General features: G+C 50.0%; 1 protein-coding gene across 1 annotated transcript; it reads right to left on the minus strand.

Annotated features, from left to right (window-relative positions):
* Positions 1–583: 583 nt before the first annotated feature.
* On the minus strand, positions 584–5,302 carry LOC140406591 (protein c-Fos-like). Its single transcript, XM_072494596.1, has 4 exons — positions 4,725–5,302; positions 3,411–3,599; positions 2,928–3,035; positions 584–1,430 (listed from the first exon to the last, which is right to left on the minus strand). The coding sequence occupies exons 1-4, from the start codon at positions 4,860–4,862 to the stop codon at positions 963–965; spliced, it is 903 nt and encodes a 300-aa protein (XP_072350697.1). The 5' UTR covers positions 4,863–5,302; the 3' UTR covers positions 584–962.
* Between the last annotated feature and the right edge of the window lie 8,565 nt (positions 5,303–13,867).

Consider the following 13,867-nt stretch of genomic DNA (forward strand, 5'->3'; position numbering starts at 1 on the left):
TACGTGTAAAAAGCCTTGAGATTTTCCTTAACCCTATTTGCCAATGACTTTTCGTGACCCCTTCTAGCCCTCCTGACTCCTTGCTTAAGTTCCTTCCTACTTTCCTTATATTTCACACAGGCTTCGTCTGTTCCCAGCCTTTTAGCCCTGACAAATGCCTCCTTTCTTTTTGACGAGGCCTACAATATCTCTCGTTATCCAAGGTTCCCGAAATTTGCTGTATTTATCCTTCTTCCTCACAGGAACATGCCGGTCCTGAATTCCTTTCAACTGACATTTGAAAGTCTTCCACATGTCAGATGTTGATTTACCCTCAAACATCCGGGTTGCCTCACATCCTTTAAAAAGTACCTGGATGAGCACTGAGCCTTGAATGTTAAGACGTGCCAAGTGGGGTTAGGTCAGGGCCTTTCACGTGTCAGTGCAGTGATGGGCCTCTTCTACACTGTGATTGTGACCTCTCCGCTGTCTGAATTGGCACCATGCCCATCACTGGATGAAGCTGCCCATCCCAACCAGTATCCTCAAAACTCCAAGCTCCAGATATCAGTCAGAACACCAGCTTGAGATTGTAACAGTTTTATTGATGTCAGCACAAGGCAAACACTTGAAATATAATCACATGAAAAATAGAAAAAAATAAATATTTCTAGAAATTAATTAAACCGTTTTCATGGAAAACTGATGTCAATATTAGACCACTGAACACAATGAAGAGCAGGGTACATATCTTTAAAAATAAACTTTGACAATAAATTATTGGATATATTACAGTAACACCATATTGCAATAACATGTTGGTCAGACTACACATCTGGTGAGAGTGTCTAGCACCGTGCCTCCAGCTTCCCGGGCAAGAGGAGCAGATTCAGCATTGCCACCCCCTGGGTCCTGGGAGTAGGGAAACAGCCCCGTGGCCGCATGCAGTGCCGGGGGTGAAGGTGTCCGTGCGCCGGGGCTGCCTACAAGGCCAGGAGAGTGGGAGAGTTGAGAGAGTCCGAGGAATGTTCACTACCACTTCCTGGGTGGATGGCCGGGCCGCAAGCTCCAATCTCAGGGTAGCTGAAAGCGAAGGAAGACGAGTAGGATCCGCTGGGGGTGTCGGGGAGGACAGGGGTACACAGTGGCTCACAGTCAGCAGGGAGCGAGGAATAGAGCGGCTCACAATCAGCCAGGCTGATTAAATCCACATCGGGCACCCACCTGGCAGAGTGCAAGCTGCTCAGCAAGTCTGGCAGGGGGGCACTGCTGTCCGGGGCAGCCACTGAAGAGTCTGCGGCCTGGCTGGGCAGAGGTCGGCCTGCCAGCTCCGGTAGTCTGCACACAGGCCGGTGGGCAGCCAGGATAAACTCCAGTTTCTCTTTCTCCTTCAGCAACTCCGCGATCTCCGTCTCCAGACTGGATTTCACTCCCTCCAGTTTCTCGGTCTCCTGGGGGAACACACAGCAGGTTAGACTGGCATCGGAGTGCCCAGAACCAGCCCTGCCCCCAAACCGTGCCCCCCCCCGGAAAACACCTCAACCCCAAACAGTGCCCCCCCAAAAACACCTCAACCCCAAACAGTGCCCCCCCAAAACACCTCAACCCCAAACAGTGCCCCCCCGAAAAACACCTCAACCCCAAACAGTGCCCCCCCCCTAAAAACACCTCAACCCCAAACAGTGCCCCCCCGAAAAACACCTCAACCCCAAACAGTGCCCCCCCCGAAAAACACCTCAACCCCAAACAGTGCCCCCCCGAAAAACACCTCAACCCCAAACAGTGCCCCCCCGAAAAACACCTCAACCCCAAACAGTGCCCCCCCGAAAAACACCTCAACCCCAAACAGTGCCCCCCCGAAAAACACCTCAACCCCAAACAGTGCCCCCCCAAAACACCTCAACCCCAAACAGTGCCCCCCCGAAAAACACCTCAACCCCAAACAGTGCCCCCCCGAAAAACACCTCAACCCCAAACAGTGCCCCCCTAAAAACACCTCAACCCCAAACAGTGCCCCCCCAAAAACACCTCAACCCCAAACAGTGCCACCCTAAAAACACCTCAACCTCAAACAGTGCCCCCCCCTAAAAACACCTCAACCCCAAACAGTGCCCCCCTAAAAACACCTCAACCCCAAACAGTGCCCCCCCTAAAAACACCTCAACCCCAAACAGTGCCCCCCCTAAAAACACCTCAACCTCAAACAGTGCCCCCCCCTAAAAACACCTCAACCCCAAACAGTGCCCCCCAAAACACCTCAACCCCAAACAGTGCCCCCCCTAAAAACACCTCAACCTCAAACAGTGCCCCCCCCCTAAAAACACCTCAACCCCAAACAGTGCCCCCCAAAACACCTCCACCCCAAACAGTGCCCCCCCGAAAAACACCTCAACCCCAAACAGTGCCCCCCCTAAAAACACCTCAACCTCAAACAGTGCCCCCCCCCTAAAAACACCTCAACCCCAAACAGTGCCCCCCCCCTAAAAACACCTCAACCCCAAACAGTGCCCCCCAAAACACCTCCACCCCAAACAGTGCCCCCCAAAACACCTCAACCCCAAACAGTGCCACCCTAAAAACACCTCAACCCCAAACAGTGCCCCCCCCTAAAAACACCTCAACCCCAAACAGTGCCCGCCCCTAAAAACACCTCAACCCCAAACAGTGCCCCCCCCTAAAAACACCTCAACCTCAAACAGTGCCCCCCCCTAAAAACACCTCAACCCCAAACAGTGCCCCCCCCTAAAAACAACTCCACTCCAAATAAACCCACCCCCCAAAAAAAAAACATCCCTACCCCAACCCTGCCCCAAATAGCCCCCCCACCAAAAAAAAACATTCCCCGCTGCCAAATAAACCCACCTCTCCCCCACCATCCAAAAAATACACCCCCAATCCAACCCTGCCCACAAATCGCACCCCACCCGCCGCTCTGGCCCCGGGCTTACCGTCTGCAGACAGTCGGTCAGTTCCCGCCTCCGGTTCCGACACTTGGCTGCGGCCAATTTGTTCCTCTCCCTCCGGACAGTCCTCTTCTCCTCATCCTCGGGGCTCAGCTGCCAACACACAGGGGGAGACAGAGTTAGACCCAGAGTGACCCCCACCCAGAGCGACTCCCACCCCGGCCACCCAGAGTGACCCCCCCACACCCCCAGAGTGACCCCCACCACCCAGAGTTCTCTCCCCTTGCTATGACTGCAGTTATATTCTGCAGTCTCTCGGTGTCTGTACAACATGCGAGACAATTATTTTCTCTGTATACTAATACGTGACAATGATACATTTTTAAAAAAGACAGTGACCCCCAGCCAGAGTGACCCCCAGCCAGAGTGACCCCCAGCCAGAGTGACCCCCGCCTCCCAGACTGACCCCCAGCTTCACCCCCCCCCCCCCAGTGATCCCCCACCTCCTGGCCCCCAGCCCAGTCTCACCTGCTCAGTTCTGCCCCTGCGGCCGGTGGGCCGGGCTGCGGCTGGGTTGCTGCTGCCGGGGCGGTAGGGGTGCTGCCGGCTGTGGGGGGTGGAGGACAGGCCGGTGGGCTGCACCATCCACTGGAGCTCCTGGCGGCTGCTCAGTGCGGTCAGGCTGGGCACGAAGGAGCCGGAGTCATAGCACAAATCCTGGAGAGAGAGAGAGAGAGAAACGTCAGAGACACAGAGACAGAGACCCCCACACAGAGACCCCCACACAGACACCCCTCAACAACCCCCCCCACACAGACACCCCTCAACAACCCCCACAGAGACCCCCACAGACACCCCCCACAGACACCCTTCAACAACCCCCCCCCACAGACACCCTTCAACAACCCCCCCCCCACAGACACTCCTCAACAACCCACACAGACACCCCCCCCCCACAGACACCCCTCAACAACCCCCACAGACACCCCCCCCCCACAGACACCCTTCAACAACCCCCCCCACAGACACCCCTCAACAACCCCCACAGACACCCCCCCACAGACACCCCTCAACAACCCCCCCCCCACAGACACCCCTCAACAACCCCCACAGAGACCCCCACAGACACCCCCCACAGACACCCTTCAACAACCCCCCCCACAGACACCCCTCAACAACCCACACAGACACCCCCCCCCCACAGACACCCTTCAACAACCCCCCCCACAGACACCCCTCAACAACCCACACAGACACCCCCCCCCCACAGACACCCTTCAACAACCCCCCCCACAGACACCCCTCAACAACCCACACAGACACCCCCCCACAGACACCCCTCAACAACCCCCACAGACACCCCCCCACAGACACCCTTCAACAACCCCCACAGACACCCCCACACAGACACCCCTCAACAACCCCCACACAGACACCCCCACACAGACACCCCCACACAGACACCCCCACACAGACACCCCCACACAGACACCCCCCCCCCCCCCCACCCACCCCCCACACACACACACAGAGACCCCCCCACAGAACCCGCGGTGATTTATGAATGGAGCGCGCGTCACGCGGGTTATTAATAAGCCGCCGCTGATTGGCCAACAGCGAGCGCGTCACCACATCCTTAACGTCACATTTACGCAAAGGCACTCGGATTCTCCATCAATGAACCGCGAGCTCCCATTCCGCCCATCCCTCCCCTGCTATCCCCGGACACTCCGCCTCTGCCCCCCCTGCTATCCCCTAACCACGGCCACTCCCTTCCTCCCTCCCCGGTGCAATCCCCACGTCCACTCGGCCCCTCAGCCCGGTTCTATCCCTGTGTCTTACCGGGGTGCTGTTGTTGCTGGCCGGGCTGCCCAGGCTGGCGAAGGAATCAGCGGGTGAATAATAATGTGGGTCCCCCAGGGAGGGAGAGTTGCTGCAGCGGGAAAGAGAATCGTAATCGGTGCTGAAAGCGTGGAACATGCTGCAGGCAGTCCGGGCTCAGTCCGGGCTCAGTCCGCCTGTGGGTGCTGTGTGTCCGGGTGACCTCCGAGTCAGCGTCCGGGCTCAGTGTCTGCTCTCGGTGTCCTCTCAGTCTCCCGGAGGGTTTGTTGTGACTCAGCCGCTCTCTGCGTCCCGGGCTGTGGGTCTCCGGGCTGTGGCTCTGGGTGCTGGGTCTCCGGGCTGTGTTGCTCTGGGTGCTGGGTCTCCGGGCTGTGTTGCTCTGGGTGCTGGGTCTCCGGGCTGTGTTGCTCTGGGTGCTGGGTCTCCGGGCTGTGTTGCTCTGGGTGCTGGGTCTCCGGGCTGTGTTGCTCTGGGTGCTGGGTCTCCGGGCTGTGGCTCTGGGTGCTGGGTCTCCGGGCTGTGGCTCTGGGTGCTGGGTCTCCGGGCTGTGTTGCTCTGGGTCTCCGGGCTCTGTCTATCTATCTCTGTGAGCCACTCTGAGGGTTTGTTGTGACTCAGCCTGGTTCAGCTTCACCTTTTATTCAGTCCTGGAGCAGTGACGGATTCCGGACTCTACCATGTGCTCCCGGAGTGTGAGGGGGGGAATCCCGGGTCACACACCCAGCAGCAAGCTCAGAGAGACGGCACCCGGAGCGGCCGGCAGTGTGACTGGGATCAAATCCCAAATTCCACGCTGGATATCACTGCCCAGCTCCTGTACTCTGGCACCGGCCCCCTCTGCTCCGCCTGCCCACTTCCTCACCCCCCCCAGCATGTTGGTACAGCCCGGCACCGGGAACCCAATGACGTACATGTCCTTATTTGGAATGAGAGCCGCTCCGAGTCCGGGAACTGGCAGGGAGGGTGTAGCCGGAGCCAAACACACAGATACACAGATAAACACACACAGCAAGATCCCACACTGCCAGGGGGGGAGGGGGCAGGTGTAGCCGGAGACAAACACACACAGCAAGATCCCACACTGCCAGGGGGGGGGGGGGAGGGGGAGGTGTAGCCAGAGACAAACACACACAGCAAGATCCCACACTGCCGGGGGAGGGGGAGGTGTAGCCGGAGACAAACACACAGATAAACACACACAGCAAGATCCCACACTGCCAGGGGGGGGGGGGGAGGGGGAGGTGTAGCCAGAGACAAACACACACAGCAAGATCCCACACTGCCGGGGGAGGGGGAGGTGTAGCCGGAGACAAACACACAGATAAACACACACAGCAAGATCCCACACTGCCAGGGGGGGGGGGGGGGGGAGGGGGAGGTGTAGCCGGAGCCAAACACACAGATACACAGATAAACACACACAGCAAGATCCCACACTGCCAGGGGGGAGGGGGCAGGTGTAGCCGGAGACAAACACACACAGCAAGATCCCACACTGCCAGGGGGGGGGGGGAGGGGGAGGTGTAGCCAGAGACAAACACACACAGCAAGATCCCACACTGCCGGGGGAGGGGGAGGTGTAGCCGGAGACAAACACACAGATAAACACACACAGCAAGATCCCACACTGCCAGGGGGGGGGGGGGGGGGGGGAAGGGGGAGGTGTAGCCGGAGACAAACACACAGATACACAGATAAACACACACAGCAAGATCCCACACTGCCAGGGGAGGGGGAGGTGTAGCCGGAGACAAACACACAGATAAACACACACAGCAGGATCCCACACTGCGGGGGGGGGGGGGGAGGGGGAGGTGTAGCCGGAGACAAACACACAGATAAACACACACAGCAGGATCCCACACTGCGGGGGGGGGGGGGGGGGAGGGGGAGGTGTAGCCGGAGACAAATACACAGATAAACACACACAGCAAGATCCCACACTGCCGGGGGGCGGGGGGGAGGGGGGAGGTGTAGCCGGAGACAAACACACAGATACACAGATAAACACACACAGCAAGATCCCACACTGCCAGGGGAGGGGGAGGTGTAGCCGGAGACAAACACACAGATAAACACACACAGCAAGATCCCACACTGCCAGGGGGGGGGGGGAGGGAAGGGGGAGGTGTAGCCGGAGACAAACACACAGATACACAGATAAACACACACAGCAAGATCCCACACTGCCAGGGGAGGGGGAGGTGTAGCCGGAGACAAACACACAGATAAACACACGCAGCAAGATCCCACACTGCCGGGGGGGGGGGGGGGGGGGGGGTGTAGCCGGAGCCATACACACACAGCAAGATCCCACACTGCCAGTGGGGCGGGGCGCGGCATGGGTGAAGGTGAAGCCGGAACATAAACACACAGATACACACAGGGACATCCCACGCTAACAATCCTGGTGAGAAAAGCCGAGAAAACTGGTGTCATGAAAAATAAATCTCCCATGAAAAGTCTGGTAAACTGCTACACAGACAACCCCCGTGTCCGTCATATCAACATTCACCTTGGCCCCAAACTGCACCAAGCTCTCTCTCTCCCTCAGACACAGATATTCTCAATCATTGCCACATTCCTCTATTTATATCCCTTCTCTTTACATTTAAAGTCGCTGCCGTCAGCTGGTCTGATCATCGAGACAGTTACAACTTATTATCTTCAGTGTGTATGCAATGTAGAATAATTGCCCAGTGGAATCTGCCTCGCCCAGTACATGCTCCTGTTGCCATTATGGAGTGATATGTCCACTATATACCATTATCATTCATGATGTGGAGATGCCGGCGTTGGACTGGGGGGAGTAAGAAGTCTTCCAACACCAGGTTAAAGTCCAACAGGTTTGTTTCGAATCACTCGCTTTCGGAGCACAGCATTTTCACCTCGGGAAGGAGCAGTGCTCCGAAAGCGAGTAATTTGAAACAAACCTGTTGGACTTTAACCTGGTGTTGTCAGACTTCTTACTGTCCTGTAACTCCATCTTCGAAGCCCTCCAATTAGCTTTCTGTCCCTGTCACAGCGTCGAAATAGATCTTACTGAAGTCACAAATACCATCCCACATGAAAGTGACAAATGTAAACTATGCGTCCTTGTCCTTTGTGACTTTGACATCCTCCTCCAACATCCCTTCACTGTCGTCGAGCTGGGTGACCTGCTCTCATTGCAATGACCTTGTTTCCTACTCCCACACCCTTACCTCTGGAATCTCCAGAGACCTATCATTGGCCCTCTTCTATTCTTTACCCACATGGTGCCCCATGGCACATTATCAAACACATAATTATATTTCCCACAGGCACACTGTAGACACCCAGCTCGACGCCACCACATCACACACCACTCCACTGGAACCCTGCCATAGCTCTGCCCCCGGCTTAATGACTTTCCCATTCCCTAGGTGATATCTGACACTCAAACTATTTGAAATCTTGCTATCATATTTGACTGCAAGATCAGCTGCCAGCTGAACTTTGACTCTATATTCCCATTAACTGTATATTCCCATTGAGTGTATACTCCCATTGACTGTACATTCCCATTGACTGTATACTCCCATTGAGTGTATATTCCCACTGAGTGTATACTCCCATTAACTGTATATTCCCATTGAGTGTATATTCCCATTGACTGTACATTCCCATTGACTGTATACTCCCATTGAGTGTATATTCCCATTGAGTGTATACTCCCATTGACTGTATATTCCCAATGAGTGTATACTCCCATTGACTGTATATTCCCAATGAGTGTATACTCCCATTGAGTGTATATTCCCACTGAGTGTATACTCCCATTGAGTGTATATTCCCACTGAGTGTATACTCCCATTGACTGTACATTCCCATTGAGTGTATACTCCCATTGACTGTATATTCTCACTGAGTGTATACTCCCATTGACTGTATATTCCCACTGAGTGTATACTCCCATTGACTGTATATTCCCACTGAGTGTATACTCCCATTGACTGTATATTCCCAATGAGTGTATATTCCCATTGAGTGTGTATTCCCATTGAGTGTATATTCCCATTGAGTGTATATTCCCATTGAGTGTGTATTCCCACTGAGTGTATATTCCCATTGACTGTACATTCCCATTGAGTGTGTATTCCCATTGAGTGTGTATTGCCAATGAGTGTATATTCCCATTGAGTGTGTATTCCCAATGAGTGTATGTTCCCATTGAGTGTATACTCCCATTGACTGTATATTCCCATTGAGTGTGTATTCCCATTGAGTGTGTATTGCCAATGAGTGTATATTCCCATTGAGTGTGTATTCCCAATGAGTGTACATTCCCATTGAGTGTGTATTCTCAATGAGTGTATATTCCCATTGAATGTATACTCCCATTGACTGTATATTCCCATTGAGTGTATACTCCGATTGACTGTACATTCCCATTGAGTGTGTATTCCCAATGAGTGTATATTCCCATTGAGTGTGTATTCCCACTGAGTGTACATTCCCATTGAGTGTGTATTCCCAATGAGTGTATACTCCCATTGAGTGTATACTCCCATTGACTGTATATTCCCATTGAGTGTATACTCCGATTGACTGTACATTCCCATTGAGTGTGTATTCCCATTGAGTGTATATTCCCACTGAGTGTACATTCCCATTGAGTGTATACTCCCATTGACTGTATATTCCCATTCACTGTATATTCCCATTGAGTGTGTATTCCCAATGAGTGTATATTCCCATTGAGTGTGTATTCCCAATGAGTGTATATTCCCATTGAGTGTGTATTCCCAATGACTGTATATTCCCATTGAGTGTGTATTCCCACTGAGTGTATATTCCCATTGAGTGTGTATTCCCACTGAGTGTATATTCCCATTGAGTGTGTATTCCCATTGAGTGTATATTCCCATTGAGTGTACATTCCCATTGAGTGTATACTCCCATTGAGTGTACATTCCCATTGAGTGTATACTCCCATTGAGTGTATACTCCTATTGAGTGTATACTCCCATTGAGTGTATACTCCCATTGAGTGTACATTCCCATTGAGTGTATACTCCCATTGAGTGTATATTCCCATTGAGTGTATACTCCCGTTGAGTGTATATTCCCATTGAGTGTATACTCCCATTGAGTGTATACACCCATTGAGTGTACATTCCCATTGAGTGTGTATTCCCATTGAGTGTATACTCCCATTGAGTGTACATTCCCATTGAGTGTATACTCCCATTGAGTGTATATTCCCATTGAGTGTATACTCCCATTGAGTGTATACTCCCATTGAGTGTATACTCCCATTGAGTGTATATTCCCAATGAGAGTATATTCCCATTGAGTGTGTATTCCCAATGAGTGTACATTCCCATTGAGTGTACATTCCCATTGAGTGTATACTCCCATTGAGTGTATACTCCCATTGAGTGTATACTCCCATTGAGTGTATATTCCCATTGAGTGTATACTCCCATTGAGTGTATACTCCCATTGAGTGTACATTCCCATTGAGTGTATACTCCCATTGAGTGTACATTCCTATTGAGTGTATACTCCCATTGAGTGTATACTCCCATTGAGTGTACATTCCCATTGAGCGTATACTCCCATTGAGCGTATACTCCCATTGAGTGTATACTCCCATTGAGTGTACATTCCCATTGAGTGTATACTCCCATTGAGTGTATTCTCCCATTGAGTGTATATTCCCAATGAGTGTATACTCCCATTGAGTGTATACTCCCATTGAGTGTATACTCCCATTGAGTGTCTGATCCCATGGTGTGTACATTCCCATTGAGCGTATACTCCCATTGAGCGTATACTCCCATTGAGTGTATACTCCCATTGACTGTACATTCCCATTGACTGTATACTCCCATTGAGTGTATATTCCCAATGAGTGTATATTCCCATTGAGTGTGTATTCCCGTTGAGTGTATATTCCCATTGAGTGTATATTCCCATTGAGTGTGTATTCCCACTGAGTGTATATTCCCATTGAGTGTGTATTCCCACTGAGTGTATATTCCCATTGAGTGTGTATTCCCACTGAGTGTATATTCCCATTGAGTGTGTATTCCCATTGAGTGTATATTCCCATTGAGTGTACATTCCCATTGAGTGTATACTCCCATTGAGTGTACATTCCCATTGAGTGTATATTCCCATTGAGTGTATACTCCCATTGAGTGTATATTCCCATTGAGTGTATACTCCCATTGAGTGTATATTCCCATTGAGTGTATACTCCCATTGAGTGTACATTCCCATTGAGTGTGTATTCCCATTGAGTGTATACTCCAATTGAGTGTACATTCCCATTGAGTGTATACTCCCATTGAGTGTATATTCCCATTGAGTGTATACTCCCATTGAGTGTATACTCCCATTGAGTGTATATTCCCAATGAGAGTATATTCCCATTGAGTGTGTATTCCCAATGAGTGTACATTCCCATTGAGTGTATACTCCCATTGAGTGTACATTCCTATTGCGTGTATACTCCCATTGAGTGTATACTCCCATTGAGTGTATACTCACATTGAATGTATATTCCCATTGAGTGTATACTCCCATTGAGTGTATACTCCCATTGAGTGTACATTCCCATTGAGTGTATACTCCCATTGAGTGTACATTCCCATTGAGTGTATACTCCCATTGAGTGTATACTCCCATTGACTGTATACTCCCATTGAGTGTATATTCCCATTGAGTGTGTATTCCCACTCCACTGGAACCCTGCCATAGCTCTGCCCCCGGCTTAATGACTTTCCCATTCCCTAGGTGATATCTGACACTCAAACTATTTGAAATCTTGCTATCATAATTGACTGCAAGATCAGCTGCCAGCTGAACTTTGACTCTATATTCCCATTAACTGTATATTCCCAATGAGTGTATACTCCCATTGAGTGTATACTCCCATTGAGTGTATACTCACATTGAATGTATATTCCCATTGAGTGTATACTCCCATTGAGTGTATACTCCCATTGAGTGTACATTCCCATTGAGTGTATACTCCCATTGAGTGTACATTCCCATTGAGTGTATACTCCCATTGAGTGTATACTCCCATTGACTGTATACTCCCATTGAGTGTATATTCCCATTGAGTGTGTATTCCCACTCCACTGGAACCCTGCCATAGCTCTGCCCCCGGCTTAATGACTTTCCCATTCCCTAGGTGATATCTGACACTCAAACTATTTGAAATCTTGCTATCATATTTGACTGCAAGATCAGCTGCCAGCTGAACTTTGACTCTATATTCCCATTAACTGTATATTCCCATTGAGTGTATACTCCCATTTAGTGTACATTCCCATTGACTGTATACTCCCATTGAGTGTATATTCCCACTGAGTGTATACTCCCATTGACTGTACATTCCCATTGAGTGTATACTCCCATTGACTGTATATTCTCACTGAGTGTATACTCCCATTGACTGTATATTCCCACTGAGTGTATGCTCCCATTGACTATATATTCCCACTGAGTGTATACTCCCATTGAGTGTGTATTCCCATTGAGTGTATATTCCCATTGAGTGTATATTCCCATTGAGTGTGTATTCCCACTGAGTGTATATTCCCATTGACTGTACATTCCCATTGAGTGTGTATTCCCATTGAGTGTGTATTGCCAATGAGTGTATATTCCCATTGAGTGTGTATTCCCAATGAGTGTATATTCCCATTGAGTGTATATTCCCATTGAGTGTACATTCCCATTGAGTGTATACTCCCATTGAGTGTACATTCCCATTGAGTGTATACTCCCATTGAGTGTATACTCCTATTGAGTGTATACTCCCATTGAGTGTATACTCCCATTGAGTGTACATTCCCATTGAGTGTATACTCCCATTGAGTGTATACTCCCATTGAGTGTATATTCCCATTGAGTGTATACTCCCATTGAGTGTATACTCCCATTGAGTGTACATTCCCATTGAGTGTATACTCCCATTGAGTGTATACTCCCATTGAGTGTATACTCCCATTGAGTGTATATTCCCATTGAGTGTATACTCCCATTGAGTGTATACTCCCATTGAGTGTATACTCCCATTGAGTGTATACTCCCATTGAGTGTACATTCCCATTGAGTGTATATTCCCATTGAGTGTATACTCCCATTGAGTGTATATTCCCATTGAGTGTATACTCCCATTGAGTGTATACTCCCATTGACTGTACATTCCCATTGAGTGTACATTCCCATTGAGTGTATACTCCCATTGAGTGTATACTCCCATTGAGTGTACATTCCCATTGAGCGTATACTCCCATTGAGCGTATACTCCAATTGAGTGTATACTCCCATTGAGTGTACATTCCCATTGAGTGTATACTCCCATTGAGTGTACATTCCCATTGAGTGTATATTGAGTGTATACTCCCATTGAGTGTATACTCCCATTGAGTGTATATTCCCAATGAGTGTATACTCCCATTGAGTGTATACTCCCATTGAGTGTATACTCCCATTGAGTGTCTGATCCCATGGTGTGTACATTCCCATTGAGCGTATACTCCCATTGAGCGTATACTCCCATTGAGTGTATACTCCCATTGAGTGTATACTCCCATTGAGTGTATACTCCCATTGAGTGTACATTCCCATTGAGTGTATATTCCCATTGAGTGTATACTCCCATTGAGTGTATATTCCCATTGAGTGTATACTCCCATTGAGTGTATACTCCCATTGACTGTACATTCCCATTGAGTGTACATCCCCATTGAGTGTATACTCCCATTGAGTGTATACTCCCATTGAGTGTACATTCCCATTGAGCGTATACTCCCATTGAGCGTATACTCCAATTGAGTGTATACTCCCATTGAGTGTACATTCCCATTGAGTGTATACTCCCATTGAGTGTACATTCCCATTGAGTGTATATTGAGTGTATACTCCCATTGAGTGTATACTCCCATTGAGTGTATATTCCCAATGAGTGTATACTCCCATTGAGTGTATACTCCCATTGAGTGTATACTCCCATTGAGTGTCTGATCCCATGGTGTGTACATTCCCATTGAGCGTATACTCCCATTGAGCGTATACTCCCATTGAGTGTATACTCCCATTGAGTGTATACTCCCATTGAGTGTATACTCCCATTGAGTGTACATTCCCATTGAGTGTAT

The sequence above is a fragment of the Scyliorhinus torazame genome, chromosome 2, assembly GCF_047496885.1.
Source record: "Scyliorhinus torazame isolate Kashiwa2021f chromosome 2, sScyTor2.1, whole genome shotgun sequence".
In the NCBI taxonomy this organism is placed as follows: Eukaryota; Metazoa; Chordata; class Chondrichthyes; order Carcharhiniformes; family Scyliorhinidae; genus Scyliorhinus; species Scyliorhinus torazame.

What these genes read in the sequence shown, in the direction of transcription:
- LOC140406591 (XM_072494596.1), bottom strand. Translation starts at nt 4,862, where the DNA reads ATGTTCCACGCTTTCAGCACCGATTACGATTCTCTTTCCCGCTGCAGC. An exon ending in CCAGCAACAACAGCACCCCG is followed by an intron (nt 3,600 to 4,724) that starts GTAAGACACAGG and finishes CTCTCTCTCCAG; the next exon opens with GATTTGTGCTATGACTCCGG. An exon ending in TGACCGACTGTCTGCAGACG is followed by an intron (nt 1,431 to 2,927) that starts GTAAGCCCGGGG and finishes GTGTTCCCCCAG; the next exon opens with GAGACCGAGAAACTGGAGGG.